This window comes from Amphibalanus amphitrite, unplaced genomic scaffold (assembly GCF_019059575.1).
Source record: "Amphibalanus amphitrite isolate SeventyFive unplaced genomic scaffold, NRLGWU_Aamphi_draft 000090F_arrow, whole genome shotgun sequence".
Lineage (NCBI taxonomy): Eukaryota > Metazoa > Arthropoda > Thecostraca > Balanomorpha > Balanidae > Amphibalanus > Amphibalanus amphitrite.
Window position 1 is genome coordinate 466,744 of NW_024881586.1, and position 27,860 is coordinate 494,603.

General features: G+C 47.2%; 2 protein-coding genes across 3 annotated transcripts in view; one reads left to right on the forward strand and one right to left on the reverse strand.

Moving 5' to 3' along the window:
• LOC122380054 (tryptase-like) overlaps positions 1 to 27,860 on the reverse strand; it is a 74,638-nt gene that overhangs the window by 14,331 nt on the left and 32,447 nt on the right. The window contains exons 1-2 of one of the 2 annotated variants that reach the window (XM_043362831.1): positions 24,329 to 24,525; positions 8,916 to 9,032 (exon numbers count right to left, since the gene is read on the reverse strand). In XM_043362831.1, coding sequence (XP_043218766.1) covers positions 8,916 to 8,929 — 14 coding nt within the window. In that variant the 5' untranslated portion in view covers positions 8,930 to 9,032; positions 24,329 to 24,525. Of the gene's footprint in view, positions 1 to 8,915; positions 9,033 to 24,328; positions 24,526 to 27,860 lie in introns of those variants that run through there. The other variant, XM_043362832.1, reaches the window with a different exon arrangement.
• LOC122380028 (arginine kinase Scy s 2-like) lies at positions 10,915 to 11,619 on the forward strand. The gene has a single exon (XM_043362762.1). The coding sequence runs from the start codon at positions 10,915 to 10,917 to the stop codon at positions 11,617 to 11,619; it is 705 nt and encodes a 234-aa protein (XP_043218697.1).

Consider the following 27,860-nt stretch of genomic DNA (forward strand, 5'->3'; position numbering starts at 1 on the left):
ATGGTGATCAGCGGACAGTGGTCAGTGTTTGATAGTGAACGGTCTCCTGATTATCCACCAGGCGGTCCTTTGTGGTCGGTGGCTGGAGGTTAGCATGTTAGTCATGTATGGCCGGTGATCAGCGGTCGATGGAGAGTAAGCGGTGCTCGGTAGTCAGTTTCCAATGACCGGTCAGGTCTCTAATCATCAGTGACCGGTGGTCAGTATTCGACAGAGAACTGGCAGTCGTCAGAAGCAGGTATTACCGGTGATCAGATCATCCGTCTGGTTTCAGTAACCCTCGGAGCTTTCTTCTAGTCATCTTCAATCCCTGCGGCCTGCACCCACCGCTGTGCTAAGCACTGGTCGGTAAATATCCAGCGGTTTCGGTCAACATTCTACACCTAGCGGTACCACAAGCCATGACAGATTCCCCACTCGTCTCTCAGCTGCGGTGTGTCCATCTCCTCCCCTCAGAGGTGGTTTGGCGTGATGCCAGCGGCCTGAACCGGCTCCTGCACGGGTCTGCCTCTGCAGAGACGAGCTCGGCCAAGGTGGACCGGTGAGTGCCGCAGCTATCTCTTCTCGGCGCTCGTCTGACCCATGGCGGACGGACCGGGCCACGCGGCCGCTCTGTCCCATGAGAGAAGCTGGAGGAATACACCAAGGTTGTGCGATGTCTATAGCTTCGCTGAAATCAAACTCTTCACTGAACATGTATCATTTATTCTGCGCTCGTAAATCGAAATTGCAATGATCAGATCGACTAAAAATGGACAAAGTCATAGAGTAGCGCGCGCTTCCATTTATTGGATGAACTAGGCTCAAAGTTATATTTAGAAATTCCGTTCATATCAATTTTCAAATGTACTACACTACCTTTGTTCTCAATATGTAGAAACTGCTAACCCAAATGAACCTACACACAACTTTTCCACGTTTTTCCTTTAGGGATCTAGTTAGGCACGAACGTTGTGAAAAGCATTGTCCGATACTCTTCGGGAGATGCTCAGGGACTTAAGTCGCATTTTTGTCAATTAGATGCTACCTATGAAAGGGCATATGAAGTTCTGGATGGCGGTGACTCACTGGACTGATCATTCAGCCTTGCCGTTCCGATCAAAACCTTCGGGCAGAGACGTGACATTGGTATTTATTCACATTCTCACAGACGGTGAATCAGTGATTCACATAACGGATCACGTCCAGACGAACGTGGCCGCTCGCCCTAAGACTCTTCCTGTCCGTGTGGTGGGATGCCTGCACGGTTCTATAACGGTCACTTGTGGCTGTGCTTAGAAGCTACATGCCTCTATGTAGAGCTGTCGCATGCCGAAGAATAAGTTAAAAGTTAAAATTAATGGCTTACCTGGATGTCATTTTAGTCAGGGTAAACTCACCAAAGGCTTTACTATTTCATGTCAAACGCAGCTCTTCAAATTATGTGACACCATGCCAGTTTCACGAGTCGAGGTTAAGAGTGTAACCACCTGCGCGCGGTTACAGTGGTGTAACGAGTCGTGCCGTGTGAAGTGCACGAAGGCACGCTGGGCATTTATTCGTGGTCAGGACTTTTCAGCGGCAGGTAGATATTGGATAATGGGTATATGGAGCTGCCAAACGACGTTACCTGCCAGATTCTAAGTCAGTTTCGACAAAATACCCACGTTTCCGTATTTTCTAACTTATCAAAGCGGAGTTTGCGCCAGCCTCGAACAACTGGCGTTTCAAATTAAACGAAACGGTAAACAATGCGAGACATTTCTTCGCTAGATCAGTGAAGCGTGAAAATGTGACAGTGATGATAGCGGCTCGACGGCATGATAGCGGCCCCAGCATTACTGCTTGTTCACAACATGCTATTTTGGCTGCTCCACTCACATGAATGGTTACCGGTAATTTCCGGACATCTGGTATCCTTTTACTTTCGTTCAGCCCATCCACAAATTACTCGAACAGTGAAAACGAACGACACGCTTCGTGTATCCCGCATACCACACAACCACGGAATCAAAACAATGCGATGTCCGCATTTTTGTTTCCTGGACTGTCGGGAAGAAATAAGCGAGTGTATTGTCAAAAGTCGTCAGTAAAATATTTCAGTCAAAGCTAAAACGTTATCAAGCTGTCACCTGGCCAGAATTCCGACTCGATTGATTACCACAAGAATAATGCCTTTGGTCCTGAGTGCTGCTCAAGTGAAGCTATCATAACTTAGCCAGATCTCGACGATCTTGGCTTTCAGAGATTACCCCATTGCCGTCGCATCTACCATTTTGTCGCTTCTTCCACCAATACCAACAACAAAGGACATTTCAAAACTCCCGCAATGGCAGTGTCTTCGCCTGGAATGGTCTCGGAATGGTTGCGCAACATTATTAGCGAGCTGCTAGTGGGGCGGGCGGCGTCAATTTCGACAGGAAGTGTAGCCAGGACATTTCCTGTCAGGGCAGTGATAAATAGACTTCGGATGCCAGGGCAGCACAACAAAGAAATTCCCAGAGAAAACGGAAAAGGAGAATCGGAACGCAGACGGTCTGAAATGCGAAAAAGAGCTGCAGAAAAGAAAAAAGGAAAAAAAATGGAAATACATGGTAATATCTTTTTCTTTTATTCGAGTTAAAAAGTAATAGTGTGAGCAGTTGAACAATGTCCATTTGGATAAATTCGCTGTATGATATGATTTCCATTACTTTTGTTCAACTTGGTAGAACACTCGTTAGAAAAATTGGATGACATTCGAGTATAAGACATTGGTGAAGCGCACAGGTCTTACGACTATCATCAAAATAGCAGGATGCACGAAAAGTTCGAATGCGATTGCGTCATAAAGTTGATTAACAACGACTTAACCGAGATTGTTGGACTTCATGCTAAATATATCCTCAAATCTCGGAAATACACATAAGTTTATCAGTGCGTGATTGTGGCAATCCCCGGAAAGGACAGAAAAGCATCAATCAAGTGGGTTGATCCACCGCAATTTAACGAGATCTGCGACTGGGCACAGGGAGGCCGCGGCCAAGTCACCGTAATCCCCGCAGCTTTCCTCGATATCCCCTAGGGCGGGTCTAATTGAGGTGACCGAGTGCTTCTTGAATTAGATCGCCACTGCCAGTACTGCGAACTTGTTAGGAAGTTGACGCTGGAGACGACGAAGGCTATGTTTAGCGACCCTGGTCAAACGGAACGGTCACAGTATCGGAAATGAATTCGCATCGGCTTGTCACGAATATAAGACTTTCCAGTTCTATCGGCAAATACTGGCTGTCGTCCTTTTTTTACTTTATATGCTCAAAGCCCCTCAGTCGAAAAACCTTTGGTCTAATATGAAAAGTTATGAGAAAAATAATCAACATCGCTGTTGTCTCGGTAATTATCGAGACAGCCGATTGTTGTTGTCAACGACTCCTACACATTCCATGCCTACAGCCTACTGCCGGCACTGCCTGAAACCAGACCGGTGCCGCCCTGTACCTTACCTCCCGCCTACAGCACCGGTTTCTGACTTCTGTCCAGGTGTCACTGACACCTCCCAGCCTCCCAACCGGCCAGCCATTGACACCAGCACACCCACATCCAACTACTCAGGGTCGCCGGGTCCTTACAAGGTCAGAGGCCAATGACCCCGAGTCAAGGCCGGGGACGATGACCCGGTGTCTACTCATAATTCGCCGGCCTGGAGGGTACCGGCCACCCATGCCGCACAGGTGAGGAATGCGTGGTGGCCGATCGAAGTCAGTTGTTTTTGGACTATGCTGAGGTGGCCAATAATCTTACTGCTTACTCAAGGAAAAGTGTCGATTGCTCAGTAGGATATCAATCGACAACGATATCCTTCATATATCCAAATTCTACACATAATGTGCATAGTGCTTTCATGGTATCGCTCTAACACATACAACGCTTTGTGTTGTGTTGTTCAAACGTTTGTTCTTCAAAATCCAATAATCAGAAGCATGGCTCATGCAGCATTAGAGCTCCTACAATAGCTTGAGTTCAAAACCCGTTGGGTTTTGACATCTCCGACCTCAATCTCATGATTTGACTGACAGGCGCTTATTTCAATTTGAGATGCACAATCTTCCACTCGGTACTTCGAAAATGAAATGTCTTGAATTCTGACGTTCCTATGACTTCAACTCAAACAGTTTCTTCAAAACGCCTGATACTGGTCGACATGAATAATCCCATTTATGTAATTATGAAATTCATTCGAATATGGTGATTGAAATCATTATATAGCAGGCAACTTTGTGTATTTTTGAGTCGTGGGCATATGCAAACAGCGCATCTTATATTTTTTTGTTCACTGTCATCCATTTACCGTAATTAAATGTTTAACTGTTCAGCGAAATAAAAGAGCGTATGCCAAACAATCTAAGAGACAAAGCATTGAATGAGCCAAGCGCGGGTAAATGCGACACCCATTTTGCTAACGATAAGTTTGTTTAGAAACATTTATTTTAACTGCAAGTGGCGAAAAAATCAGTATTTATCAACCCTAACAGTCATGCCGTTGTTTTTCTCCAACATCCCAGTTAGTCTCTGTGGGCCATTAACAAACTCTGATTGGACCAACGAGCAAAGACGACGCTGTTGCGCAACCTCCTGGGTCGACATGAGCCGCCCGGTGCTGTGTTGCAACCGACTCTGGGCCGGGTGGGGTGTCTCGCGCGACGCGTGCCGGCTGGGTGAGGTCAGTGATGGGGAGGGGGAGGGGGCATCGGAGAGGAAGGAACGGCTGTAGAACATAGGCAGTTGTGATCTGGGTGGGGTGGCATGTTTGTTGGTTTGTGAGTATGAAATTAGCCCAGAACCTGCGAAAAAGATGACGCATAAGCGTTGGGAAAATACACAAGGGGGTGTGCATGAACTAATTTAGATGCACACAAAATTAAGATGACCTAGATGCATGAACATGGCACATATGATTCATTGCCAAGTCTCGTGTTTAACCCGGCAGGCGGTGGGCCTCCCGGCCACCTTCCGCGCGGTGGGGGGGGGGGACATTTTTTGCCCCCCTCCCGTATCTCCGAAACTACTGGACGGATCCGGAAAATTCGAACGGCGTTCGATAGCCCTGTCAAATTTGTCGAAGGAAACCAAATTTCATTGACCTCGGGGTCACCGATGACGTCACAGGTCAGGTCAAAGATAAAATGTTTCACCGTTCACGGGGCTTCTAGGGAAAGCGCTATAACACCGAGTAAAACGCATTTTGTCGAAAATCAGCGATAGGGCATCAGTTGTCTAGTACATATGTTGCTATTAGAGGTCACTGGTCAGAGGTCAGGTCACCAAAGGTCACCAAGGGTCACCACATGAACCCAACTTTATTAAGGTTATGCGATGCATGCTTTATGGCCAGTTTTTCATTTCCAACTCAATGGTGCTGGTTATAAGACCATCAGGTACGGTTTAGGTCACTTTCTGGTGGAGGTCAGGTCAAGGTCAGGTCAAAAAAGGTCAAATTTCAAAGTTGATATTTTTGCATTAAATGGGTATTGATTCGATGCAGCTCGTCACGGGGAGTCTAATGGTGGTCTTTGTTTTGCGCTACGAGGTCTAGAATTGCTAAAAATTGAGTTTGAAAATTTGACGTCATCAATTTTGAACAGTTTTTTCGCTATAACTTGGCCAAAAAAGGGGTATCGATCTCAAGTTTGTTATGTAGATAGAAGGCGGTAGGGATTATCACATATATTCCGCTTTTTTCGAAATTCAAAAAACTTTTTGGATTTTTCGGCTATTATATTCAAAAAATCTATTTTTTAATTCTTGGGGGTCAAAATCCAAAAAATTCAAAAAACCGAAATAGCAGTTTTGTAGCCCTTTTGGTTCCACATCTTTTATTTTGAAACATTTTTCTGTATCTCTAAAGCTGTAGGCCTGACAGCTCTTCCCGCGAAACCTTTTTTGGGTCGAAAATGGCAGAAATGACGTCACTCTGACGTCATTAGCGGCCAACCTATCATAGCCTTTGGGAAAATTTTTGGTCACCATGTGCGCTAGCTACTCCCGGGAGGGTACTGAAAGTTTGGTGACGATCGGCGCAGCGGTTCTCGAGATATATCGAAAAAACTAAAGGGGGGGGGGGGGCAAAAAAATGCGCCCCCCACCGCCTGGAAGGTTAAAGTGCCTTTGCAATCGTAAGCCTGCTGAGCTCAGAAAACAATGATTTGACATCACGTGTCGCGTGGTTCAGGCAGACCCCCTGTGAGGCGAACCCAAAGACTTGTGTCGGGACCACCACTGAGCAGCGGCTGTGTCGACACCGTGTCGGCTCTGCATCGGACCGCCTGGGGCTAGTGGACCGGTCAGCGCTGCTCCCCTCAGTCATGGGGAGAGCAGAGCCGTGACCGAGACTCAAAGAGCTGACCGCGTCCAGCCAGTACTCTGTGACGCAAGTCGAGCGCAGCTGCCAGCCGCGGCGCCTAGACAAGGCAGAGGTGCAGACTGCGACCGGCTTTGTGACGCACAAGTCACCTGAAACTGTATACCAATGGATGTTTCGCCACATGGTAAGGTGCTGTTGGTCAACGTTCAGTGCATGGTGGCCTCAGGAGCGTCGAATTTGGGTCGAGGAGATTCCACAGCGGCCAATGCCAGTCTACAGCAGATTCTAAGTTGATGCTGAGCTTTGTGTGGTGGGAAATACATACTGATGCGTGTAGCACTAAATGCATGTGGCTTTACGGTACGAATATCTCTATATCATATGCAATATCATTGGCTATTGTTACTCACATCGGTATGCACAAATCTCCAACCGAACCCAGCGATAATTAAACGCATACCTACAATGCAAGTCCGTCAGCAAATCTCTGATAAATCTATCCAGAACTTCAACCTGCAAGGACAACACAAATTGACTGTCGCTGCATATCAACAATATATTGTGCTCCGACTCCCACATTTGGCCTGCATCGTTGCGAAACCAGTTGAAAGACCAGAAACCAGCTCTCTGGGATGCCGCGAGCGCCTTTGGCTCGTTGATGTCGGCTTTGTCTATATAGCAGCGCTCATCCGGGATGGCCAATCCGGTGACGGGAGGTATCCGAGTGGCACCAAGGTCGGCCCAAGACGGACTTTCCCGTCAGCGTCTAGCAGGCATGCATATCTATTATTCGAGTCTGTGCTCGCTTCAGTCTGAGAAGAACTGGACTGGCCGGTCCGGTAATGGGTGGTAATGGGTAGGATACGAACTTTCCTGTTTTGTCGCTATCGGGTGATCCCTGGCCTTACTGTGCGCTGAGAACAGCTGGTGCGTGCGGTGACGTCAGAAGACCAGGAAAATGAGAACTTAAGATCAGTGATGTGATATACAGGCTGTTCAGAACTGTATCATATTGTCGTTCTCATGCTCGTTCAGAGCCAGTCACGTATCCAAAGTGTCGAGAAAGCGGTATCGATTCGCTCACTAGTCACTACTATAGACGCCGAGGTGGATATACCTAGCACTTTTTTGTTATTTCAATGCATCTTTTAGGAAACCAATTACAATGCAATAATTAATTTGGTTAGAACAAAATATCATCAGTGATTAAAAGGAAGGTGGATTGTGATGTTTTATGAACTATGCTAAATGCGTATTGCCCTAAATTCACGCATTACGTTATTAACCCGCGCCCCACTGGGGGGGGGGGGCTATTTATAGCCCCCCCTCCCGTTTTTCTGCAATAACTTCCAAATCGCTTAACGTATCGACGCCAAACTTTCAGTACCTTCGGCTGCATCAATTTGACACCTTGTGTCAAAATTTGAACTTCGTACCTACCATAGGTCGGCCGGAAATGACGTCAGAGTGACGTCATGTTCGGCCGATTTCGACGCAAAACATTGAACCACGGCAATCGCTCCCAAGAGCTCAGTTTTTAAGCTAGATCCAATTTCTTTGCATGAGAGGACTCATAATAAACTGCGCTATCAAACTGCTATCTCGGATTTTCGAATTTTTGAAAATTTAAAAATTGTATATAATAGAATTCAAAATTTATATTTTTACATTTTTTTTTCAATTGTTTTTTGACTTTTCGAAAAAACCGGAATATATGTGATAGAACGCATTATTATGACTAACTCTAGCAAGTTTTAGCTAAATATCTTCAAAAATGACCAAGTTATACGCATTATTGCAAAAAATTAACAATTATTAATTTTTCAAATCAATTTTTCAGCACGAATTTGACATCGTACGCCAATATAAATAGCACCATCGTGTTCTTGAGCTCAAACTGCATCCAATAGACACCTTTTTGTTGAAAAAATTTAACTTCAAAATTTGACCTTTTTTGACCTGAATGTGACCTGACCTAAGCTAAATTTGACTCAAAATGACCTCGAATGACACAGACGACATCAAATTCGAAATTTTTGGCCCAAATGGACCATAAAACATGTGTCACGTGACCGACGGATGATAAAATATTTTCGTGACCTGTGATGACCTGACCTTGACCTGAAAATCAAAGTACAGGTTTGGTACCCTCAGAGTATCTAGAGCATCTGTTCACGAGTGTGTGAACCAAAAATGAGCATGATCTGACTTGTAAGACGGCGGCCAGAGCCCAAAACGTGAACAAGCCAAAATGCTAATAATTTTTACTTTGACCTGACCTGTGACGTCATCGGTGACCTCGAGGTCAATGACATTAGGTTTCGCTCGACAGTTTTTCCGGGGCTATCAGACGCCGTTTGAATTTTGACGATCGGCCCAGTAGTTTCGGAGTTAGGAGGGGGGGCTATGAATAGCCCCCCCCCCCAGTAGGGCGTGTTATACGCAGACCCCAGTGGGGCGCGGGTTAAAATTAGATACACACATGCATGTGAAAGACGTGAATGACTTTGATGGACTGATCATCCCTTATGACCACTTTTTGCGTCTCTCGGGTGACCCACAGAGCGTGGCACGCCGGCGCGGTCTCGGGTCTTACCTTCTTGTTGTCATTTTCTGTTGAGTCGAGCGCTCTCCTGCACGGATGTCTCAGAGATGGGACCAGCGCTGGAGACGGGTGAAAAGACTGGACTCTCTCCCAGGTGACCGCTCTCCCCTGCAACAGGTGAGCACGAGCGTTAGGTGGGTCATGTGTAGATGAGGCGGGGATGCAGATCGGTGGAGCATTGCTAAAGTGCCGGGATTGCTCACAGAGCTCAGATATTGGCTCAGACAAACTACACCTTGGCTTACTCAAGTAGCTGCTACACGTTGGCTCGAAAAACAGAGATGTTCTCTAAGGCAATCCACGCATCTACTCAAACAACTCAGGCCCTGTCTCAATCGACACAGGCTCAGACGAAAAGTCTGATAAAATATCGGATTACATCCATGCCACATGTAGGTACTCCAAAGACTCGTGACCGGTTGGTCGTGCGCATCACACAACCTGGACTCGGCATACTAAGCTGTCACCATTGACGTGAGGTGAAAGGTATAGCGTCGTGCTGTGTCATTCGATCCCAAACAGCGGGAGCCCGGTGTCAATCGCGGGTTATGTTGCATTATAGGTATAATGTTTCTCAGGGCCCCACGATGGGGCCGTACCGTTATCGTCATCGATAAAAACCAAATCCTCTTGTAAATTGGTAATTGTCAGGCGGTTCTCTGTCAAATGACATAAAGGAGATGTTTTTCGGGATAACAGCTACTGAAGCTGTTGTACTGTAGATAACAACCACTGGATAGTGAATACCTCTAATTGATTGGTAAAAAGCCGAATGAAAAATGTTATTTTCATTTTGTTTTGCATCCATTGCCTATTCATACACCCAATGTTATATTTCAGTTTTTTTCTTAACGATATTTGCATTGGTATAGGCAAGCAACCAATCGATAGTTATGCAATGTGAATAAATTTGTCTCAAATAGGCTTATGCTAATTCAATACTCCTGAATAGACTTTTGCCAATAGTTCCGACAGCGTTGGGACATTTCAATGTCAGGGTGTGTCTCGGTCTCTGTCCGAGGGGCCGAGACACGAGTTACGGTGCAGTACCACCAAGTTAAACGTCACAGGCTTAGCATGCATACGAAGCAGTAAGCAGTAACTACTGGAATGGGGTCACAAGCAGCGGGAGGAAAGACGATATTGGCTTGAACACCTTGTAATACTTAAAGATTGCAGGGAGCATGCCATAGACGAAAACGTTTTTTATAATATATTTACCTGCACATCGGTTTCATTTGAAAGCAAAAGCTAGCACGATCAGTAATTTGACAACAGTTGGGTATCATATCGACTGCGAAGGAAGTTATCGTCTATCACTTGCACGAGGATGTAACTTGACTTTGTTACCTGTGAAGAAAGATGGCTGATTAAAATCGAACGTAATTTTGTTCCCAAGGTGTTATCAAAATTTCTGGTTGTGTGCAGTTACACTAAATGATAGTAAATTAAATTGCAGTGTGAAGAACTGTAAATCCGTAAGCTGTGATTGTCCGAGATGTAAATTCCATGGCATCCGGATCAAAATGTGACTTGACTTGCAAATTATGGGCAATTTACCATGTAAATGTAGGCATTTACCAGTTGTGCGAACTTCAGCGGATGATGATGATGACGACGATGAGCTAATCGATAAAGAAGTTCGGAAGCAAATTGATGCAGCTTACGACACGTTGCAAAAAGCAACAGATTGTAAATCTCTACTGAAGAAGCATCTCACAAAAGAAGTCTTTGACATTGTCAAGAAGAAGTCAACCCTGTACGGTGGCACGCTTCTCGATGTGATACAATCTGGTGTGCGACACTTGGATTCAGAGGTTGGCGTGTACGCCCCAGATGCAGAATCGTACACGGTTTTGCTCCGCTACTTGACCGTATCATCGATGATTACCATGGCGGCTTCTCCTCTATCGACCGCCACCCACCATGCAATTACGGCGACCCCAGCACGGTCAGCAGAATCGACCCAGAGGGGCGCTTCGTGCTCTCCATGCACCTCAGCTGCTCCCGCTCCGTCCAGGGCTATCCTCTCAACTCGTTGTTGACCAAAGACCAATGCAGCGGCATCGAGAGCCGCCTGTTTACTATGCTCGGGCGACTTCAAGGCCAGGTAGCAGGCGAGTACTACCCGTTCGCGATGATGACTGATGAAATTCGCAAACGTCTTGAAGATGAAAACGCCCTACCGGGGGAATGTAACCGTTTTCTGTTGGCCGCTAACGCCTGCAGGGACTGGCCAACGGGTCGTGGAGTCTTCTTCAACAAGGATCTATCTTTCCTAGTGTGGCTGAATAAGGCGGATCACGTGCGTATCATCTCTCGCGAGGACGACGGTGACATGCCATCGGCCTACGGGCGTCTCGTAGACGGTCTACAGCAACTGGAGGAGAAGGTCAGCTTCTCCAAGAGCAGCCGCCTCGGCTTCGTCACGTTCAGTCCTACCGATCTGGGCTCGGCTCTGCGCGTCTCGGTGCGACTTCGCCTTCCTCGACTGGCCATTGAGCCGACCAAGCTGAATGCTGCCGCCAAAAAGCTTCAGCTGCGCATTCGGGGAACGGAGGGCGAGCAGCACATCATCAGGGCCGGGGTGCTGGACGTCTGTAACCGCCGCACACTTGGAATCAACGAGATCGACACCGTCAGGGAGGTGGTGGACGGCGTCAACGAGCTGATCAAAATGGAGAAATTCTCCTAAAATTTACGCACAAATTTGCGCGTTCTCTTCAAATTTCCGAGTAAATTTACGCTGTGAAACATGCAAATTGGAACCCGTAACAATGCATTGATTAGGGACCAAGGATGTCCTTCTGTGGTTGTTTTTTTGTGCGTCATGTTTCACGAAAACAGTGACCATCCGGAAAACAGTGGCCATCCCGCCGTCGGCATAGCAGACCTTGACAAAATTGCGTGTTTGATGTCAAAACATTTTGGTGTTCACGCGGTACCCGTCCTTCAATAGTGCACGTCAATTAATGGGAAGATCGGTTACATTCGTGACTGTGGAACAAGAAAACAACAGACCAAGCACCGTTAATATCGTGAATATCAGTGATTCACCAAGAAAGGCACGCTGAAGCTAACAGCCCCCTAGTTTGTTTGGCAGCACAATAGCTGGACGATCTGGGGACGTGATAATATATTTTCCTTACTTTGCGTCAAGAAGTGTCGAGTGTCTCGCTGGTTGACCTTCGTCTGCGTGATTTTCAGACACTCGGATCAACTCTTTCGCGGACAATGCATTGCGCTAGCCAAGGAGAATACTTAGGACTCGGATACGCCCCGTGGGTTCTTTTGTTTTCAGGCGCCTCTCAGGCAAGCAACCGCTGCGCTGTGCTCGTAAATTCCGACTGACGTGCTGTCTGCTAGGAAACAGAGGTCGAAAAAATGCTAATAAACTTCTTTACGATACCTGTGTTTTGTGTGATGTATCTGGAGCCCGTAGAGTCTGCAATAGCAGACTCTACGGGTTTATTCAAATTCTTGCATTATCCGCATTCCATTGTCGCAAGATATTTATAAAAAGTACGAAACAACACGTAACAGCTGCGCAATGAATAACACCATTGCGCATTCACAATTGCGCATTACATACTGAAACCTTCCAAGTCGTACATCCCGTCAGCGCAATACCAGATTTTAGACTCCACAATACACTGCGATCGGACAAAGGCAATAGCTCAGCGCAGTAAAACAATTCCCGTTTCAAGCCCTCGGGTCGGTCTTTGTCACCCGTAACCGCGGCCATCAGAGAGGAAAAGCCTTTTATGGCCGTGGCGTGGCGTCGAGACTAGGAATTCATCAGCCGCCAGACGGGTGACGTCACAGGGCTGTTCGGAGAGCTCCGAGGTAGGCAGCCGCTGGCACGGGGCGGGGGCGGCGCTCCGGGGAGGGAGGGGAGGGTTGGCACGCCACGAAGGCTCCGACACGAAGGTCGACCACCACCTGAGGCGAGCTCTTCGCAGAAGCTGCTTGGACGGGCGCTGATGGTCACCCGAGAAACACCAGCACGGCGGCTCTGTCGGCGCCGCCGTATGACGTCATCCCCGGGCGTTTGTGACGTCACTGAGCTCGGTGACACTGGCTGATTGGTCTCGGAGGTGCTTGTTACGCGGCGATGGATGAGCCGGCGGGGGGCGGCGCTGGAGATGGCCGCGGGCTGAGAGGATCACTGATCTATCACAGCTAGTGCGCCGCGATCCGGCACTCAGAGACAATCAGTTAGGGCGTCACAGACTAAGGGCCTTCCGCCCGGGAGTTTAGCTCAGAGACAATCAACTGAGCCGCCACAGACTAAGGACCTCCCCCACTGGGAGTTTAGAGCCAAGCTTTCCGGCTTAGCTTCCACTGCCACTGCCCATCAACCGGACGTTCATAAAATCAATTGAGCTTCCAATTTCATCCGGGAATCATAAGTTACCCGGCTTCCCCGCACTCCGACTTGGATTTAAAGGTAGTGTGCCAGCTTTCCTGGACCGTATGGAGTTAATGGCCCAGATAAGAAGAACTGGATTTTTAGAACTTATCCATACCTTCAAAACTCATGGAAACGTCTTAAATTCTTCAAATTTTGAGTACCCCAGTGCGAAATTCGCCCCGACGGGTTGTCGGTCGTACCCCAACCACATTTCACACCACTATGAACAATAAATGCACACACTGAAATCGCTATTACCGATATGCTCATCCAATCAAGTTTCGATAAACCCGTTCATCATCATCTCCTGCGGTTTCGAACACGCCTGTTAGGTGGTGCGGTAGACCGCGCCCAAAGCCAGGGCCCCGGTAACGTGAGGTAGCCGAGTCGGGGCAGCGTGCGCTGACCCAAGCCGGGGCCGCGCGTCCTTCCGGTGTCATGTGATAGCCCGGGGCTGCCCGCGGGGATGCGGTAGACCGCGCCCAAAGCTGCGGCCCCGGCTTGGGTCAGCGCACGCTGCCCCGACTCGGCTACCTCACGTTACCGGGGCCCTGGCTTTGGGCGTGGCTTCTGCTCATACTTTGTGGTGCGGTGGTGGTGCGTCGGGCCGCGCGCTCTGACTTCGGCCAAGAAAAATGCGTCAGCTGATCATTGTCATTTCTGCCACTTGTGTGTGGTGAAATGGGGTCATAACTTAAGAGACGGCTTTTTCATATCAATTATTCTACATAAAATCATATTTCAAACCATAAATAATGTTCGACAGCCAAATAAAAGAAACAGTACCAAATACAGGCTTACAGTTTAAGGCTCGACATTGTGTTGTCTACGATTAGACAGCTGATAACTCATTCCCGTACGTCGTAACTCTATAATGACCTTTGCTTATTGTCACATGTGCGCCGCATTCGCGATTGTTGCCGACGCCTGTCTGCAGGTCAGCCCACTACAGTTGTTATACATATCGAAAAACCGAGACTCTTTTAGGCGAAAAAGGCATTATTCCAGGCCCATTTTTGATTTTCTTTGCGATATTAGGTAAAAACAGAAGCTTCTTATCCTAGGAAAAATAAAATGGGAAATCTTTCAAAGGTGGCACACTACCTTTAAGCCGCCGCAGCCTGATATTAGTATCTCTAGCCACAATCGAGCTCGTGAGAGTTGACCCGGAGGACCCCGGCCGAATACAAAGCGGATGACCCCCGGCCGAGTTTGCTCTCCTGGCGCCGCGGCGTTGCGTCATCCGTCGATGACTGGTGACTCGAGGCTCCAACGGTCACGGCATCGCCGCTTTAGACGCCGGGGCTTGGCGGCTGAGCCATTCCCTGACGGTAGTCTTATCAATTCTCAGCAGACAGGCCTCACAGCGGCCGCGTGGTCAGTGTGCCAGGTCAAGGCCAATGTGGCACTTGGGTGTCGGGAAAACGAGTGGGAACTGGGCAGATTTATGCGAGCTGAGAACGATACATATCTTGGCATATGTATCCTGGCGACAGGGCTGTCCTCGGTACATGCCATCACTGCGCGGTAAATGTTGTTGTCAGGTGTGACATTGTCTATGATTTCAGACGCATGGTTTGTGATTGCAGTGACTGTCACATGACTGCTCTGTTACTGATGACAGGCAACTGTCCGACCTGTCACAAACTGACACGCCGGCGTGGCTGAAAGCTCAAAGCTGATCGCCACAGGGCTTGGCAGACAGGTTAGTCGTGGCTGATGTTTGTCAGAGTAGGCATGGTGTTTGAGGGGCCGTCCCATCGCCGAACACCGCCCCGTGCACGCCCATGCTGGTGGGGGAGTGAGTGTGCGCTGTGCACTGTGCAGACAGGGCAGCGCCCTTCTGCACAGTGCGATTGGAGCTCAAAACTACGCAAGTGAAAAGCACGTCAGTGCGTGATCCAAATTACTCATTTTTATTTATAGATGTATTAACCCTCGCCCGCACATGCCATTTTCCCATCCTAGAACGCACATGGGGGGGGGGGGGGGTGGTTGCCACCCCCCCCGCGCCATTTCGTTCCTGTTGGAGATAGAGCTTAGCGGTAAAGACCAAAAAGATTCTTTGGGAAGAGACGAATCCAATGATACCCAGTTTTACCTTCTCAGGTCAGTCATTGACCTTCCAGGTCAGGTCAAACTAAAAAATGTTGCTGTTTTAGGTCACCGTTGGATATCAAGCGCGCTGCTTGTCATATGCCGATGACGATGCCGTTTTCTGGTGCCAAGCCAGCTAGAACCTCTTTGTCACACTACCCGACCAGGTTTTTGCTGCTGAGGTCATCTCAGGTCAAGTTAGGTCAAGGTCAATAATATGTGTTTGTATGTCTGTGTGTGTCTGTGTGTATACTGATGTGTGCACCGATTGTTTATGTGTCCATATTACATGAAATCATGATCTGAGAAGCTTTTACCAAAAATGTAGTCAAAAAATTTCAAAAAAAAAGTAAATTCAGCTTGCCTAAAACGCAATTATCTTAGATGACCTAGGTTGACCTTGACCCTGACCTTGACCTCTGTAGTACATCGTCGAACAACATGTTTCATGATAGGTGGGAGGTAGGATTGGCATAAAAGGCCGAAATCAAGGTGTTAAAAGCTCACAAGGCCCATAGCCAGCGCAAGATGTTGAGAATTGGCCATTTGGGTCATGACATGACCTGAAAAACAAGGTCATATCTCCAAAACCAAAAACCACAGAAACTTGAAATTTTCAGTGAACATCAAGAAAGGATAGAGGAGCAGCTATGCGAAAAATCAGCCTTCTAGCTCTAAAAATGTTGAGTGCAGAGCAGAAAGACTACCTGGGGGGGGGGGGGGTGGCAACCACCCCCCCATGTGCGGGCGAGGGTTAATCACTGTAAAGAATGTTACAATTAGAAGTGTTTACTTTGCTTTACATACAAATCAGACAAGACGTCAGAAGGTCTAAGCATGACAGTGCTTCTGCTGGCATGTTTTGCTGACTGACATGACTGCGCATTGCATCTGCCTGCACATCGCAGCTCTCCCGAGAACAGTAAAAGGTGATACAGCTCGCCAGAAGGCGCTCCTGTTGGCCTTGAGACGGCTCGTGTTTGGTTGAGCCCACACTGTAGTCGTGGGTGGACTCTTGGTTTGTTCTTCCCTTTTATAGGTGCAGCTTTTCTTAATCACTCCACCCTTCACGTGATGTGATCCCCAAACACGTCAGTCGACTTATATCAAACAAAGCCTTGTTGCATTGCTAGTAAAACAAATGACAAGCAGCAAGCAATCAAGTGCCTTCATTTACTCTCAGGCATCAACAGTATTCCCCCAGTTCGTAATGACTTTTTAGTTCACGTTATGCTCCAGTCATGTCGGTATTCTACCAACAATTTTCATAGCCCAGCCCAGTCCAACAGCAATCTACACCAGTCTGACATCGAACTACCAAGTGGTAGGCACCAACCCTTCTCACCGACCCTGAGACGGCAGCGGGTGCAGCGGTCTCGGTGGGATGGGACCCGCGGTACTTATGGAAGGTCACTGACCTCTGCAATCACCCTGCCTCCAGTGCAAGTGCACAACCTGCCGGTTCGCGATGAGGAGGCGGTCCAGAGAGCTGGGAATCTGTCGCCGGAGGCGCTGTCAAGAGTCACTGACTTCGAGCTGCAGCAGCGAAACGGCGTGCCCCGGCACAATGTAAATGTGTGATTGGGAGCCTGTGTTTACCGCTCGGGTGCATGCACAACCACCCGGACATGCTCCAAGGAACAATGGTTATGTGATTATATAGGAATGCAGCGTGACTGATAAATGACTAGGCCATCAACCCGGAAGTTGCAAAGTTCAAGTAGATCCGAACAACCGGCTTTTACTTCATCTGCCTAATATACTGGTGTGATGAAAACCCGACAGCGAATTACTTCGATTGGCTTGAGTTTGATTTCTGTTGCATCACGCTCTTCTGCAGCGTCTGTCATTTCGAAGCTAAATCCATCATGCATTTAGTTGACGAACTACTGGTGGATCCATTTTGTTTGTATGTAGCTGTACGCCTCCTCGAAACTCTTTTTTTTTTGTCGAAAAAAGCAGAACATGACGTTACTCTGACGTCGTTTGTTGCCAACCAATTATAGCCTCTAAAAATAGTCATAGAGTGTAACATTGATGCGCGGAGGGGTCCTGAAAGTTTGGTGGCGATATCTGCATTCTGCAGTACTTTAGGAGATATCGATAGAAAAGAAGAGGGGACCATTCCCCCCCCCCCCCCACTGCTACGGGGCGTGGGTTAGAAGTTATAATGTTCTCAACCTGATTGATGCAAAGATATACAAAGCTGACTAAACATCCTGATTAAAGTTTCTGACTGAATTCTTAGCATTGCCCAAACAAGAGCTATCCATTGAATGTGAACATTGTCTTCTTCAAGTCAGAATGGTGATATTTACAGAGGGTACTGTATCGCTACTCTGAAAATCCTTCTATAAATGCTGCACAAAACCATAGCTCGCATAACATAGGATAAAAGCCGATCAAAGCTAATAGCAAAAGCAGCTGCTTCAGAATAATCTAACCGGTTTGCCGCATTGTGCTTGGATCATCCCGGTCCACTCTGTCCGGCAAATATGTGCGAACCGATCGGCCGTTCTCGGGGCCTGCAGGTCAGTGAATCCAAATAGAATCCCACTGCTACAGCCTGGTATACCTGCAGATTTAACCACAGAGTTTTCAGCATGATCAGGAGCAGGTTCATTAGCAAGATCGTGGTTAATCGGCAGTCCCATCGCTATTTTCATCAGCAATCAGCATTCAGCAGGTTTAGCATGATTGTTTTCTAGCTGGAACAAGTGTTAGGAACAGCTGGGGCCGTCAGTAAAAATGATCAGACTCTGCACGGTTGTTTGTTTGTTTGACAACTGGCTGGTCTCTCTCTCTCTCTCTCTTTCTCTCTCTCTCTCTCTCTCTCTCTCTCTCTCTCTCTCTCTCTCTCTCTCTCTCTCTCTCTCTCTCCCGAGTCCCGACACTCCCGCGTGCACCACACCCGGCCACTTTCCGTTTCGGAGAGTTTCTCAGAGGCGCGTCGTGTCGCGTCAGGAGCGTCTCTGCCCGGCGGAGCCCACGGAGAAAGTCCACGGTCAGCTACGGTCTTATGACGTCACGCCCAAGGTGACGTAATCACGAGCGTGTAATGGATGTACAGCCCAGAGCAGGAAATCGAACGGCGCGGTTGTGGGAGCATATAAACGACGTCGGTCAGACCTGAGTGGTTGTTTCACCGATTGATTCCGGTAATGTGACCGGAGCTACGACGTGCTTTTATCGTGAGATGGGACATCCTTGTGCAATATCAGGGCGTAGTTATTGGTTGTTACGATTATTACCATCCTTCCAAGGTAAAACAACTCTCATCGTGGTCTACGGAAGTTCAACACTGAGAAAACGGCACGCATTTTACAGGGATCTTCCAGGGTTACGTGCCTTCACCGCTACTTTTCTGTCAGCTTCCCTCAGAAAACGGCACGCATTTAACTGCGATCTCCCAAGGCTACACGCGTTCGCTGGCGCCGTGCTCTGTAATCAGCGTAAACAAAGGACGGAGCTGGGTTCTTGTTTTGCCGGCGAGTTCCGGCGCGCCAACCTAAGGCCAGTGCAGTACCCAGCCTTCGGATGCACCCAGACGTGACCGCAAGTCACGAGACGGAGACACGGATGGTACGTTGGAGTCAAACCCCAGCCGCGCCCTTACGTGTGTTGCTGTACGAGAATGACAAGTTCACAGATTGACGCAAGGAGAAGCTCATGTAAGGCGTGATTCTCTATAATTAAAAAGGATAATGCCTTGACAAAAGAGAGACTCGGAATCAAGAGGAAATTGTCATTAGAGAGCCTACGTTGGAATTGAGTTGCGAATGAAGCAGACGAAACTGAAACTAAAAATAAAGACAACAAAGGCCACAGTGCGCCCACCATAGCCAAAATACAAAAGCGACTTGTGTCGGAGTGAAGAGGTCCCTTCCTTTTCAAGGCTTGGAGAAACAGCAGCAGAATAATAGCAGTATCATTCTAGTCACAATAGCGTAACAAGACAGCCACAAGAAACTCTCGAGTAGACAAACTTATTTGTGTTTCAGTTCTGATAGAGGCTGGGCGCAATACGCCTCGTTAGACCAGAAGCATACCAACTAAACCAACGATGTAATGTTGGAAATCTATTGCCAAAACGTCTAGAAGTTGTCGGCCACCACAAGTCTATAAGCACGAGTCTATAGTCTCTTGGTCTTTATTCAGTAGCCCAACGGCCGTTTGTAAATTTTCAGGTCAACTATTTGTTCTTAACCGGTTGCGATGCATGTTACGAGGTCATGTGGGTAGAGAAGCACATGAGGGATGCAAGGCCGAGGGATGTAGCCTCTCAATAGACTATATAATTTTTCACATGAAAAGTCAACTCTCATGCTTATGCAGATATGCACACTTACAACGAAGTATATATTCAAAGTTATAATTTTTCCGATTGCCTGAGCAAAAATATTCAGACAAAAAAGATGTACCAACAATGGAAATGAATAGTCATATCATGAACAGATTCAGATAATCTTTGATGGTCTATGGGTTATTTAGAAATGTCAAAGATGACATACGACGGAAACATTTAGATGGTATGCCAGATGCGTTTCGAAGCAATGGAGAGGCTATTTACAACTTAACATCTGCCTGTTCTCGTCTGAAAATACGAGCTCACGAACGATAAAACATGTCGACCTCCTGTGAAAAGCCTCTCCTAAGCTTGGCGAACAGCGGAGATCACTTATGTATTTAAGCCTAGCAGCTAGAATAAGTACCAAAATGAAGTCAACACTTTAAAATGCTTTACTTTGCTGCCTTTTAACCTTCCAGGCGGTGGGGGGCATTTTTTTGCCCCCCCCCCCTTTAGTTTTTTCGATATATCTCGAGAACCGCTGCGCCGATCGTCACCAAACTTTCAGTACCCTCCCGGGAGTAGCTAGCGCACATGGTGACCAAAATTTTTTCCAAAGGCTATGATAGGTTGTCCTCTAATGACGTCAGAGTGACGTCATTTCTGCCATTTTCGACCCAAAAAAGGTCAAAATTGATGACGTCAAATTTTCAAACTCAATTTTTAGCAATTCTAGACCTTGTAGCGCACAACAAAGACCACCATTAGACTCCCCGTGACGAGCTGCATCGAATCGATACCCATTTTATGCAAAAATATCAACTTTGAAATTTGACCTTTTTTGACCTGACCTTGACCTGACCTCCACCAGAAAGTGACCTAAACCGTACCTGATGGTCTTATAACCAACACCATTGAGTTGGGAATGAAAAACTGGCCATAAAACATGCATCGCACAACCTTAGTAAAGTTGGGTTCATGTGGTGACCCTTGGTGACCTTTGGTGACCTGACCTGTGACCTGACCTGGTATGACCAGTGACCTCTAATAGCAACATATGTACTAGACAACTGACGCCTTATCGCTGATTTTCGACAAAATGTGTTTTACTCGGTGTTATAGCGCTTTCCCTAGAAGCCCCGTGAACGGTGAAACAATTTATCTTTGACCTGACCTGTGACGTCATCGGTGACCCCGAGGTCAATGAAATTTGGTTTCCTTCGACAAATTTGACAGGGCTATCGAACGCCGTTTGAATTTTCCAGATCCTTCCAGTAGTTTCGGAGATACGGGGGGGGCAAAAAAATGCCCCCCCCCCACCGCGCGGAAGGTGGCCGGGAGGCCCACCGCCTGCCGGGTTAAAACCAGGCCGGTGTAAATGAGTGATATCCTCTATTTTAATTTGGGAATAAATAGAAAACATCGTTTTACATGCTATTCAAAAGACATTGATATGGCATGTATTCGCGATAAAACGTCACATGTTCACGGCGAAAATTTAAAGTGCTGGTTCAGTGCTCATAACTCAACCTGTCTTCCGGTCTCACGGTAACTACCTTTGCCATATATTACCAAATCGTGCACGACCAGCAGTGCGCGATTTTAGAGCGGTGGTATTTGGGGCCACAAAAGTGGACGTCGGGCCCGGGTTGGCGGCTTGCGACCTTGAGGCCGGCCCTGAGCTGTCGGCGGAGACGATGTTCCTCCGACTGGAGGTACCGGCCGGCTTATGCAGCGGCTTACGGACGGCTGATGTACGGCGGGCTGCAGGCGACATGTTGCAGGATGTGACCAGTTACAGGTATCCGGCCTCCAGGCAGTGTCTGGTGAGCGGCGGTACAGCCTGCTCATTATCAGAGGACTTTCAGGCCGCACCTGGCATTTCTACTGACAAGTAAATGCAACAGACTTGTCTGGTGAAAGCCTAAAATTGCTTTGTGGTGGCTCCGCGTTGCTAAATGGTCATGACTGTGTGAGACAACTGACAAGCCATCAATTTGGGATAAGCCAATAAGAATTTATGTATTAATTTACCACACATCTTCGGTCCTCCATTCTGGTCGCTGATGACTATCTTGTATGGTTTATCTAAATTCCGTGAACACAATAATCAAGATTCAAAATCTATAGGATACCGTGACTTACGACTTAGCTCTTAGGAGTACCAAGCCTGTATTTGAGGTCAAAGCTAGGTAATGGGTGACGTAAAACTGAAATCATACGCGTGTAAATAGCATGTTGGATTTTGCTCGTTTTGGCCATCTTATAAGATGTGATGTCCCCTTGATGTCCGAAGCGTATCCTAGCAGATTAAAGGTCAGGCCACATTTTGTTCGATAGCCCCACTGGAGAACTCCCACGTGACCAAAATTCATTTACCTAGGTGCAACCGATGACGACACAGGTCAGATTAAAGGATCCGTTTTGGACCGTTAACAAGCGTTCTAAGACATGCGTCATAACATCGAGTAAAAGGCATGCTATCGGAAATCATCGATAGTACATTGGTTGCATTCTAATACATATTTTGCTAAATGAGGTCTCTTATACCAGGTCAGGTATCTTAACCCTCGCCCTGGCAGGGGGACCCCCCTAAGGTTTTTCAAAGATAACGTAAAAACGGCGGCGCGCAGCGCCGCCAAATTTGACACAGCCTATGGGGCAATTTTTTTACACATGACCTGAAAATTTCAGGTCCAGGTGACCTTGGGTCAGGTCACCAGGTCAGAAAAACCGGTACAAGGTCATGGTCAAATTTCAATTTTCTTTTTGCACCTGTCCAACTCACAGTTTTCGACTGATTTCCTTCAAACTTTCAGGATATGCTAAGTTCACCGAGTTGTATTACATATAGTTCGGGTTTTTTGAGGTCACTGACCTGAGGTCAGTTAGAGGTCATTACGTCGTAATGTTAAGCCTATGGAAAAATACTGAATTCGGAAAATACTGCAGACATCCGCTTTGTTCTATCATTTTGTGCTTGGAAACTACAGCACTTAACAGCAGGTCACTTGTTGCTTCTTTGTTTGATGTACTTACCTATGGGTCAGGTCAAATGAGGTCAACTGAGGTCAAATGACGTTTTTGCCAATAACTTGGCACATAATGACGCTAGAGCTTACAAAATGGTGTCATTGTGTTCCTGGTGATCAGTCGAATCGAATGATATGCGATATGGTGTAATTTGATTAACTTTAACTTAATTAATTAATTTAAGTTTACTTAAAAATTAAGAAAAACTTTAAGGACACTTAAGCAAGCAAAAGTAAATCAGTCGACGCGCCTCGATGTGCTGAGTTCACTGGTGCTTTTCTTTTTTCTCTATCTTAATTAGTGCAAAAGTTATAAGCAAAAAACGTTTGACCTGTATTTAGCGAAATTTTTACATTTATACCCCCTAAAACCACCCTAAATATTGACCTAGAGCAACCAAATTTGCACAGGGGCGAGAGCTCCAGCGGGTTCACCTACCTACCAAATTTGGTGTTTCTAGGTGCCATAGGAGCCAATCGCGAGGGGGGGGGTCGCATCGACCCCACCGCCCCTGCCAGGCCGTGTTACGAAAAATGCCCTGCCAGGGCGAGGGTTAAACTGCGCCCCGTAGGGGGGGGGGGGCGAAACGGCCACCTGTCCTTTTTCCGTCGATATCTCCTAAACGACTGCAGATATCGTCACCGAACTTTCCGGGCCTTTCCGGGCATCATTTTGTTTTGCATTGTGACCATTTTTTTTCCAGAGGCTTTGATAGGTTGGCCGCAAATGACGTCAGAATTTAAGTACGTTTTAAATTAAATGATGTGTGTCAGGTGACCAATGGGGCTAGTTTAGGCTACGTTCTGGTGAAGGTCAGGTCAACATTATGAAAATCAAAGGTAACATTTCTGTGGCACTTATCATTTTTAAGCATATAACGCAAAAATATGCCTTATATACCTGTGAAAGTGATTCCAGTAAACCTTCTTTTCAATCGGTAAAGCATAATGTGGTTTATATCAGATTTTGATAGCTCAAAAATATGTCTTGGCACAGATAACAGTAGTACTACTGTTAGATAACAGTAGTACTACTGTTAGATAACAGTAGTACTACTGTTATCTGTGGTTTTGGAAAAAGCGGACAAATCTAAATATTGGGGAAGCAGTGAAAGTGTCGTGTTGATAACTCTACTGAACAGCATATGATGCAAAAAAAAAAAAAAAAAATAGCGGGGCTGAACAAAGCCCTTCAAGGTCAAAATAATCCAAGCGTATGAAGTTCTTTTCAAACGCTTTGAACTAGAACGGAGGCTGTCGCAAAGTGTCCACAAATAAACTTTTTTTCTTTTTAAGTTTTTCCTGCGTCTTTCAATAAACTCCCCGAAGAATCTTACCGACATTGTGCATCAAAATGCCAAACATGTTACATCGTTTACGAGCAAAACATCCATTACCGAGCATAAGAACGAGTACACCAGTGTTTTCATTGAAAAAACGACCGCTATCCATCCTGAAAACAATACGGTGACGACAAAACCGATCTCATTCTCATCAAACCAGAACCATGAGTACAAATAGAAACCTCCACCACTCCCAACACTCCCTCTCGAGTTCTTCGAGGGGAACTCACCTGCGCCGGATCACTCTCGCCTTCACTGAGTGTGCGCCTCCGGTGCCGCGCGTGCGCTCCGCATCCACATCCACCACCCGTCAGTAACCGGCACGTTCGCTCGACTGAGACCGGGTGCCGGAGCCGCGGCGGCCGCCGCCGCCGTCGCCGCGACGACGGACGACCCTCACCTTAACCTCTATGCACGGAGCGTGAATGGTGCACAGCGGAGGGTGTCTGGTGTCCACGACGAGGTATGGGAGGGGTGGAGATGTGGGGATGGAAACCGTGGGAAGGGGAAGATGAAAGATAAAGTGAAACAGGGCTGAAATAGCATGGATAGTTGAGAGCTGAGATAATATAGATAAGAGATACGGCGAGATAGGGTCGAAAAAATGAGCCGGTCCGTAAAGTGGAAGCTGATGAACCAACTAGGTAAAAGATTACTTATATACTATAGGCAAAATAGATCAATGCTAATTTGCTTTAACCTACATTGCTGTTAGAAAAGAACTGATTCTACATGTACAGCCCTCTGCAAACTGCGTGGTAGGTATTCTTTTTTCGACGAAACCGAGAATAACGCGAATACTATGCTATCGGTTACTCGGAAATCGTAGCAGCAAGATGCGCGAAACTCCGCACCCTAGATTGGCATTATCATCGTATTCCTTTTCCACCCAGTTTGGCAACAACACCCAAAAGCTTGTATTTGCCTCCAAAACAAACTTTTGCATTTTATTGCCACACAAGGCGTATACTTCGATTAGTGATAGACCTAATCGAAGAAGTGGAGCATGGCGCATCTATTTGCAGTGAGTTCCGACCGACTGATAACATAGCCTTTGAGTTATTATCGGTTTTATCGGAAAAAGAATACCTACCACGCAGTCTGCTGAGGACTGTACATATATTCAACGTTTTTCTTATTGTAAAGGTGAAGAATTGTCGTAACCTTCACCCAAAAGACATCCCATGACATATTTCTCCGCGGAACCAATGCCATAAATTACAATAGCTATAGCTCTCATGTTGCAGGTCATCGCTGCGCATTTGCATTTATTTGCATTTGCATAATTGACGTAAACAGGAAAACCAGATAAAATCCAAGAGACCACAGCGCACTGCTTGATCTCATTATTTCAGCAAAACTCTCACGGCACGTATTTCGACTGGACGTGGCGGCTGACACCGTCATGCCGGTGACTCCATGATGCCCCCGTAACACCGTGACGCTTGTGACGGCCGTGACAGGCCGCAAGGTCGCGCAGTGGCATCACGCTATGTGGAGGGCCGCCTCTACTTCCTGAGGGTCGCGGCTCGCGGGTGTTTCCCGCTGGTTAAACTCTTCAAATGTCAGAGTAAATGGCTAAGTTCCACTTGACCGGTAGTGGAAAGTGCCGGAGGGATAGGCTAAATCAATTTGTGATTATAGGGCGATTATGGAGTGATTTGTGTTGCGGTTAAAGCTTCAGGTTCACCAGGCAGAACGATGGAAATTACTTCCACTTCTGAGCATGGGAATGGGAGGTTAGGATGAAATGGAGGAACACTTTGCTAATTTTAGAGTTGAGTTCTCCAATATTTTTTTTTGTCGTTTTTTCGGCTGCCGTTTGCTAAGAAAATATATACTAGGTACATCGAAAAAGTCTAGCGAAAAACAGATTGTCAATTATCTATGATGTAATATTTTTGTTTTATGGATTTAACAATATCTTCGGCAGTCATTCGTTGCATGCAAAGCTGGCAGCGATATCTCTTTTCCGGACTCCGCTAAAATTACAAGCCGAGCGACCACCCAAACCTCAGTCAAGGTTTCAGTCGTGTAATTTCACGGCATATGGAATTTTCAATTACACCTAGCGATTAGTGTACGAGGAGGCGATGCATTAAATAGCCTAACCTTGACAAATCGAGGATTGCGCTAAGCGGAAGGCCGTCAAAATCTGGGTCTGTGCGCCAAGGACCGACCCAGTCATTTCCTCGCCTGTGACGCTTCATCAATCTGTCAGACAATGGAACCTGAATCCATATCGCTCCGAGTATGGTGCCGAGTTTGGGTTCTTTTCCTTACATAGTATTAGGCACAAACTTGTGAGAATAAAGATAGCGCTAAAAGCATATTGCGTAACATTGATTTAGCTCGCACAATGGAGGTTCTACTGTTTTGCTCAATGAGTATGAGCCTTTTGAATAACGGATTCCTATTTGAGTCCTTTCCAATCGTAATCAATCCTATACTGACGAAAATAACTATTTGAAAACTGATATCCGTAAACTGATTCTGAGGAATACTCTAGACGCCTCCAGATCTGCATTTTTCCATTGCCGAGTAAGCTAGCAACCCTTGCCGTAAGCCCTTCCAATGCCATGCCTCCCGTCACTCAAGGACCACTGCGGTTGTCGGCGCGCGGCCAGCTATGTTTCTGTCGCCGCAGAAGGATCCGCTTCGTCTAGCCGCGGCCTCTGCAGTGTCCCGGCCCCGCTGCTGATCCCTCCCCCCCCCCCCTGAGGCCACTTCTGACCGCTGACGCCACCACGACCCGCAGGGGATCGGTCAGAATGGACCGAAGAGGCGGTACCAACGGGCTGGGCCGGCCGCCCTCGGAGAAATGGCACATTGTCAGTGCCATAATGGCCGCAGCCGTGACATTATTACTCGGTGGTTAGCTCGGTAAAAACATCCCGCGCGGGGCTGGTTGATTTAGGTTCAACCCACCGCGCAGCTGGTTATAACGGGGAATGACAGACGCTCAGGCAGCGTTGTCTCATGTGGTGTTGCAGTGCAGTCTGCAACAGTGACGCGTGGGCTCTGTCAGCCGCTCCTCTCGTGCGTTGCAAATGCAAGTGTCCAAGGTTAATGACTGCTTCCTTGCCGAATATATCCTGGCTTGACCGACTTATCCTTCCAGAAGGATGCTTTGGAAGGTCGCATATATCTTTCATTAGCCGTGAAGTGTTCCTGCAATAAACCATGACGCGTAGTCGCTAAGAAGTAAGGCGGGCAATTTGCATTACTGTTACAACCTTTTTGTACCTAATACTTTCTACAATTCTATAAAAGCTTCTCAGATTGGTGAGTTACTGCTGAGTTTTGAGAATATCCTTACTCGGGAATTCCGGAATGCATGAGAAGTGCCACAACATGGTACTTTTGGTCCTTAATACCGGTATAAACTGATGACAAGGCCTTATGCAGCTCGCCTAACGTGCATCAGAAATTGTCCACAGTAAGCTTATAGCCTCGTATCGTCTCCTGTTGGAAAATCATCTTCGCGATCCATAGGTTGCATGGAAGCAGGCAAGCAGAAGTTCCCGGGACGCACGCAACCCCATTCGTCTATTCCTTCCCTCAGTCGTGTGTCCCAGTTTCCATTTGTCCCGACAGACATCTTCCAGTTCCAATCACAGCCACACCTGAGCCCGCTATGGCGAACCCGTCTGCTCACCCCCTCCCCCTTCCCCTCACGGACCGGCCTCGGGGATCTGTGTTCACACACCCACTCTGCTCGCCGTGTATCCATTAATGGCTCAATTTATCAGTGCCCGGAGA